Below are 6,783 nucleotides of genomic sequence, written 5' to 3' on the forward strand. Positions count from 1 at the left end.
AACCCGCCAGGGAATTCCCTCCGAGGAGCAGCCATCAAACTGGACTCGCTTCCCACTCCCAAATTTTGTCCAGCTTCGTGCGATGCTGAAGCCTCACGCGGCGCCAGGAAAGGCGGGGCGCCGCACTGGCTGAAGCCCAGACGGCAGATCCCTCCTTGGGCCTCGGGGGCCTGCAGGAGCTGCGGTGTCGCAACCGAACCCGGGCCCCTGCCGGAAGCGGAAGCGAGGATGGGGCGGGGTGCGGGGGGTGCGGTGGCGGTGAGACGCAATCGCGGCGGTCGCGGCTTGCCTGGCCGACGCGCCCCGCGGGGGCGTGCGCGCAGCGCGCGTGCTGGACCGGCTGGGCGCCGGGCGGCACCTCCTCCGACCCGGCGTCTGTTTACCAACATACTGCCGGCGCTCGGCAGCCACGCATTCCGACGCGCTGAATAAGCTGCGGGACTGGCGGGCTTGGTCCGTGGCGGCAGGGTCATAACCGCCGCGCAGATCCCCCAGAGCCAGAGAGCGCGACCGCAGGTTCCTTTCGCCCCCGCAGCCGCAGCGCCTCCGCTAAGGCACTGCTCCCCCTCGGCCCTTGGGCATTGCCGCCCTGTCGACTTCCTTGCCTTTGTGTCGTTATGACCAGAGTGCCCCAATCGTCCTGCAACCCCAGCACCTCTCTGCAGCGGATCCTGAGATAACTGGGCATGGAGAGTTCGCACCGCTCTCCTCCCATCTCCGGGTTCTAAATTTCCCTACTCGGGGCTGCCCCGGGGGCGGGGGTGGGAGCGGGGCGGGGGGTCGGGGGGGTGGGGAAGGCCCCGGCTGCAGGCCTCCGTGAGGTCACCGCGTGTGGTAGCCAATCCGCTGCGTTTAAGTGGGCGGGGACCCCGTCGGGTCCCGGGAACCAAACCCTAGAACCAGCCAAGTGGGGGCCCCATGGATTTAGGGGGGAGGGGAAAAGTCATGGGGGACACCCTCCCCCCCAGAACCCCTTTCCCAGGCGCCGGCTTTCCGCTGATGAGGCTCAGAGAGACACTTTCCCCGGGATAAGTGTGGGGAAGGCTGGTTGAGGGTCTCATCCGGCCCCAACGCCTGAGGCTCGGAAAAGAAAGAGTTGGCGGAGAGAGCGGACTCCTTGCCTGGCCATGGCCTAGGCCCTCGGGCCCCGGCCCCGGCCGCAATGACCTCTTTGCCCTGCCCCCTCCCTGGCCCGGACGCCTCCAAAGCCGTCTTCCCGGACATCGCCCCCGTGCCATCGGTAGTGGCTGCCTACCAGCTTGGCCTGTCCCCCGCAACCGCAGCCGCCTCCGATTTGCCCTATTCTGGGCCGTATGGCCACTTTCTGCCCTATCCCTACACCGGGCCGGCGATCCCCGGAGACTCCTACCTGCCCTGCCAGCTATCCACGGCGCCGTCTCAGCCGGCTCATCAAGAGCGGGAGACAGGTAAGTCCCGCCGCGGCGGCTCTGCCAACCTCTGGGTCCTGCTCCAGTGAGCCCCCAAACTTCGCCCTCGCTTGGTTGGGCGCAGCTGGCGGGATTCAGACCTCACTCAGATTCCAAGGGATCTGGGGGTGGGGGGAGGGCGAAGGGATGGGGCGGGAGACAGGGAGGAGGGGCGGGGGCGAGCTGATCTAGGTCTCTTTTCAAGACCGACCTGGTTTCGATTTGCAGTGCGTGAAGCCGAGTGGCTGGGTTCCCTACCCCACCCCCTGGGGCAGCAGGGTTGTGTACCTACTTGTAACGGAAAACTGAAACAATCCAGATGTGGATGTAGGTGCCTAGCCTCTTCCCTAGGATTCTCTCCATTCAGCACTCCTTCTCTCTTCAGTGTCGCCCCTCTCCCAGTTCTTGTCTCAGAAAGCAGTGCTCAAGCCAAAGCCTGATAACTAGAAATCAGGTCCCAGCTGGAAGGCAGTAGAAGCGGGGTCTTATTCGGGGGCCCTTCCCCTTCTCCCCAGCCTGTTGCCTGAATGTGTCAGACAGAGACCAAACACTGACCTGGTAGAGTCTGGGGCTGAGACCCTACTACCCATCGTTCTAAGAATGTAGCCACAGGCGGGTCAGGCAGTCTCTCATAGTAGATCTCAGCCTTCCAGCCAAAGAACTGGCCATTCCTGTTATCTACACCCCTTGCCTTTGGGGTAGGTCAGGCCCCAGTTCCATTGCCTGGAGCAACTTTGTGCTCACTGGGTGGCCTCAAAGAAGCGAGAGAACTGGCCGGTCTTCCTGGTCCTAGCCTTGCACAGGGCTGTACCCATTGCAACACAATACATGCATCCATCTGTACTGGCTTGAGTGTAGAGCTTAGTTCCCCTGCACCCCCTACCCCCACCAAATTGCCCCCACAACTGTCTTTGGCACAGTTTCCGCCAAGGATGCACACTCCCTTGGTGACTTAGCTGGAGTCAGCCCAGGACCAAGATGTCTCCCTCCCTTTCCTTGCTGCTCTGCTGAAACACATGACCTCATAAACCTCAGAGCCAGGAATGACCCTGGAGATTCAGGAGCTCAACCTTCTTGATGTACAGATGAGCAAACTGAGGTCAAAAGAAAGAGTGTGAATGAATCAAGACACAGCCTGTTTTTCAGGCTTGGCCCTTGCAAATTGACTTTCATGCATGAAGCCAGAAAAGAGGATTTTAGGGAACTTCCTCAAAGCCCCCCCCAAAGTTAACTAACTGCCTTCTGTTCCAAAACTGGAGCTGCTGCTTTTCTGCTGCTGGCCCTGTGGTTGGAGGAGGAGCAGCTGGTGGGGGAGGGGGTGTTCTACCAATGATCTGGTTTCTAAAAAACCGATTCCCTTGGTCTCTTCTCCTCAGTATATGCTAATGTGGTACATTTGTGTGTGCCTGTGTGTCTGTTTAGTGGGATAGCAATAAGATAACCCTGTCCTTAAGAGAATTCTTGGAATTGTGGTTGGTATTTTCAGTCCTGTCTTACCTTCCCTTTTCTTGGTTTAAGGACTAAAGAGTGGAGAGTCCCTTTTCTTTACAAAATTTCCCCGGATCCAACGAAAACCTCACTGAACCTGAGGGATTTGGCTCACTCTAAATTAAATGATGGGGGTGTGAGAGAGGACTTGTGAGGGTCTTCCTTTTGCCCCCCTTTGTTCACCCCTGCCTCGGGGAGAGGTTTGGCGTTACGTGAGCTGTGTGCCACCACGCCGATGAGCAGGCGGGGGCTGCGCTGCCTCGAAGGAGGCCCTCGCGCTCCCGAATTGCGACCTGGGCAGATTCGTCCTGACTTGCTGCAACTGGTGTGGAGAAAGCAGCGGTCGGGAAAGAACCTGGGAGTAGGGTCTGCTGGGAGAGTTAGGGCGAGGAGGGCGTTGAGAGTTTCGCAGCTGAAGCAGGCTCCTTTCTGTCTCTGCCTCAGGGTTCGAACTGTTCAGTTTTTGCAGCCCAAGAGGCGCGGGTGGTCGCTCCGTGGCCGGCCCGGGGCGGCGAGCAGCGGGGTTGAAGCAGGGGAGGCCCGACAGGCGCGGGCGGGAGCGGAAACCCAACGGTTTTTCTGGGAATTGGCTGAAGCGGGGGTCGAGGGGGTGGATCTGAGAAGCCCGTAGCGCCGGAGACCACGGGTGAGGGATGCGGGGGAGGTGAAGGCACGGGGTCACCGCGGCCGGACGAGGGCGGGGGACCTGAAGTGTGGGTGGGGTGAGCCCTAAAGGAGGAAGAAGGTGGGGGGGCGGTGGGAGACGCGGTCGGACCCCCTCTGCGTCTAGGCACCCGGGGCCCAGGGCTCGGTCCGCTGAGCTCGGCGGCGGGCAACGAACCCTAAGCCCGCGGACATTTCGGCCGCTCCGTCCACCCCGGCCCTGCCCTTTGCACGAACGGTCTCGATGTCCCGGTAGGGTGGCGCAGGGTGGGACGCTCGAATCGGAAGAGGGGAACCCCTTGCCCTCCCCATCCCAGGGCCGAGCTGTGACCCGACCGAGGTTCCTCGAGGGGCTGAACGCGAAGGCAGAAGGTGGCCGCATCTCCCGCGGCGGCACCGCAGCGCGATCCCGGAGCCGCCCCGAGGGCCTGCGCTCTCCTAACCCTGGTCACCTTGCGTGCCAATCGGGAACCCCTCTGTCAGTGCAGCTGGGCTGAGGAGGGGGCTGCCTAGCATCAACCGGCTTCTAGGGCCCCTGAAAGCCTACTCTTCCAGCCAGCCGGCCTTGGGGGAGGGAAGACATGTCAGTTTTCCTGGAGGGTGTGCCTCAGGAGAAGGAGGCCCTCACAATACGGGAGGTGATGGCAAAGCCTGGGGCACTTTCCATACTCTGATGCTGGGAGGACTACGCATCCTGGCGTTCAAGGCCCATTCTGTCTGGCCCCTCCGACCGCCCGTCTTCCGGCAGCGGGGAGGCTGCCACGCAGACACTGACTCTGGCCTCTGAACAGTGCGTCTGAGTTCCCTCCGCCCGGAATGCCCTTCCCTCGTCCTCTCCAGCCTCGCCCCAGCCCTCTGCCCCGCCCCGCCCCAAGCTGGCGCCACCACGCGCGGCTGAACTCTGCCCTCCCGCCGCGGGGCGCCGCCCCTACCCTTGTTCCGGCCCTTGGTGCAGTCCTCCTAGGGTCGTAGGGCCGTTGAGAGTGGGAGCTCCCTGAGGGCAAGAGCTGCGGCTAGTCCCACTCGGCACGCAGTGGAAGTGGGGTTTGAAAGGAGGGTGAGCGCAAGGTGGAGCAGGGCCGAGCCCCGTTCCTGAGCTTTTGCTAATTCGTGGCCGGAATGCAAACGAGATGCAGATGAGCCGTGAGACGGCGCGTCCGCCCCTCTATCCCTGCACACACCGTCTCGTGCCGCCCCCCAGACTCGGAGAAGCCGCCGCTGTCCCCGGAACCCGCGGAGCGGCGCCCACAGGCCTCGACCAAGAAACTCCGGAAGCCGAGAACCATCTACTCGAGTCTGCAGCTGCAACACCTGAACCAACGTTTCCAGCACACGCAGTACCTGGCGCTGCCCGAGAGGGCCCAGCTGGCCGCGCAGCTCGGCCTCACCCAGACGCAGGTGGGGCCAGTCCCATTCTCCACCAACCTTCCCCAAATGTATTCCCTGGGAACTCACCCTCAGGTGTGAATGACTGATGAGTCCCCCGCCTTGTTTTCACAGTTCTCTTAGCTGGCCCCAGTAAACTGGAGGAGTGTGTTAAAAAGGGTGGGGGGTAGGAGGGGATGGGGGATGGAAAAAGGGTGGGGTGATTCAGGGCTTAGAGGAGGGTACCCAGACTGGGAGAACTGGATACTAACTCAGAGACAGGAATTCAGGGGCTTATGGAGGCCTGGAGCCAATGTTCCCAACATCTGGTCTTCTCCCAGGATGAGTGACTCCCTTTTGCTGGACCCCTTTCCCTTGGTCACTGCTCCTGATCTTCCAATGTTTCCCCTTTTCTCCCCATAGGTAAAGATCTGGTTTCAGAACAAACGCTCCAAGTATAAGAAGCTCCTGAAGCAGAACTCTGGGGGACAGGAAGGGGACTTCCCTGGGAGGTCCCCCTCCCTGTCTCCCTGTTCTCCACCTCTTCCAGCCCTCTGGGATTTACCCAAGGCAGGGGCCTTGCCCACCGGTGGCTATGGCAACAGCTTTGGAGCCTGGTATCAGCATCACTCCCCAGATGTCCTAGCTCCACCTCAGATGATGTGAGTCGGAGGAGGAGCAGGTCAGGCCCCCAGCCTCCTACAGAGCCCTTGCAGGACCCAGCCCACCTGTACCCTCTCTGGGCTGGAGGGAAACCAGATCCGGATGGATTTTCTCAGGAGGATGAGGAGCTAGAGGAGGAAAAGGATGGGGCGGTGAGTCCTTTCCTCCTTGCCTCATAACACAAATAGCCTTAGCCTTTGCCCCACCCCCAACCCCCACCCAGGACTGGACCCTTTCCCTCCAGCTGGTCAGAGGCTCTGGAAAAAAACTTATTGGCTGGAGTTCAGACTTCCCACGACCCCTAGTCTTGTCACTCCTTCTTGAAATGACTGCAGTCCCACTACAGCCTGGGGTTCAACCAGCAACAAACACTGAGTGTTTTTTCTCTTTGTGTGCCCTGGGCCTTGCCCAGGCCATTGATGTGGACAGAAGTGGACATCCAGAGTCTTCAAGTTGACCATCACTGAGACACACCCACTGATTTTTCTAGACTTTTTACCACCATAACTGGTAACATCTATTTACCATCCTATGAAGTAGATGGGATACCAAAAATGTGGACTTTTGTGGACCTATGGGTAATTTTTGCTCCTTTCCTAAGAAAGCCCATCTTTCCCCCATGTCTTCTCACTTTGAGTAGATAATGGATCCAATTATCCATCAAGTTCAACGAGTATTTATTAAGAGTCTGATTCCCATTCCAAATACCTAAACAAATCCACGTGCGTACACTCTCTGGAACTCAGTAGGGTAACACTTTGTGGAGAATAGGGACGAACAGACTCTTGGATGTTTGAGTAGAGATGTCCCAAACAGGTAGGGTGAACCTAGCAATTCAGCTCCTCATAGCTGTCTCAGTCCAAAGGAACTGCTCATATTTATATCCACTCTGACTAGCAGCGCTCCCCCTGCAAGCTCTCAGCATCCCCCATATCATGAACATCCAGAAATTAAAGTTTGTACAGAAACCCAGGCCTTGGCTGAGGTCTGTTCATGTCCTGACTTCTGAAGATGATTGCTCAGCTTTCTCTTCTCTCCCAGCTGACTCTTTCAGCACTGAACTTGAGGCACTGAGTCCTCTACCTCTACCTGGCTATCTGGTTCTAGCTCTGGAATGTTCTAACAATGTCCACATTTTCAGACATGCCAGGTGAAACCAGAAGATGCTAATACTGGG

At 59.2% G+C, this 6,783-nt stretch overlaps 1 protein-coding gene across 1 annotated transcript; it reads left to right on the forward strand.

Annotated features, from left to right (window-relative positions):
* Nucleotides 1–313: 313 nt before the first annotated feature.
* On the forward strand, nt 314–6,578 carry DLX4 (distal-less homeobox 4). The gene is made up of 3 exons (XM_081582588.1): nt 314–1,427; nt 4,780–4,976; nt 5,367–6,578. Exons 1-3 carry the CDS (start codon nt 1,163–1,165, stop codon nt 5,607–5,609), a joined length of 705 nt encoding a protein of 234 aa, XP_081438714.1. The 5' UTR covers nt 314–1,162; the 3' UTR covers nt 5,610–6,578.
* The last annotated feature ends 205 nt before the right edge of the window (nt 6,579–6,783 follow it).

Source organism: Giraffa tippelskirchi, chromosome 3 (genome assembly GCF_054371585.1).
Source record: "Giraffa tippelskirchi isolate mGirTip1 chromosome 3, T2T-mGirTip1v1.2.pri, whole genome shotgun sequence".
Lineage (NCBI taxonomy): Eukaryota > Metazoa > Chordata > Mammalia > Artiodactyla > Giraffidae > Giraffa > Giraffa tippelskirchi.

Bases quoted from the DNA above. Each gene is read 5' to 3' on its own strand.
- DLX4 (XM_081582588.1), top strand. From the start codon at position 1,163: ATGACCTCTTTGCCCTGCCCCCTCCCTGGCCCGGACGCCTCCAAAGCC. The intron at 1,428-4,779 runs GTAAGTCCCGCC...GCCGCCCCCCAG, and splicing joins TCATCAAGAGCGGGAGACAG to ACTCGGAGAAGCCGCCGCTG. The intron at 4,977-5,366 runs GTGGGGCCAGTC...TTCTCCCCATAG, and splicing joins TCGGCCTCACCCAGACGCAG to GTAAAGATCTGGTTTCAGAA.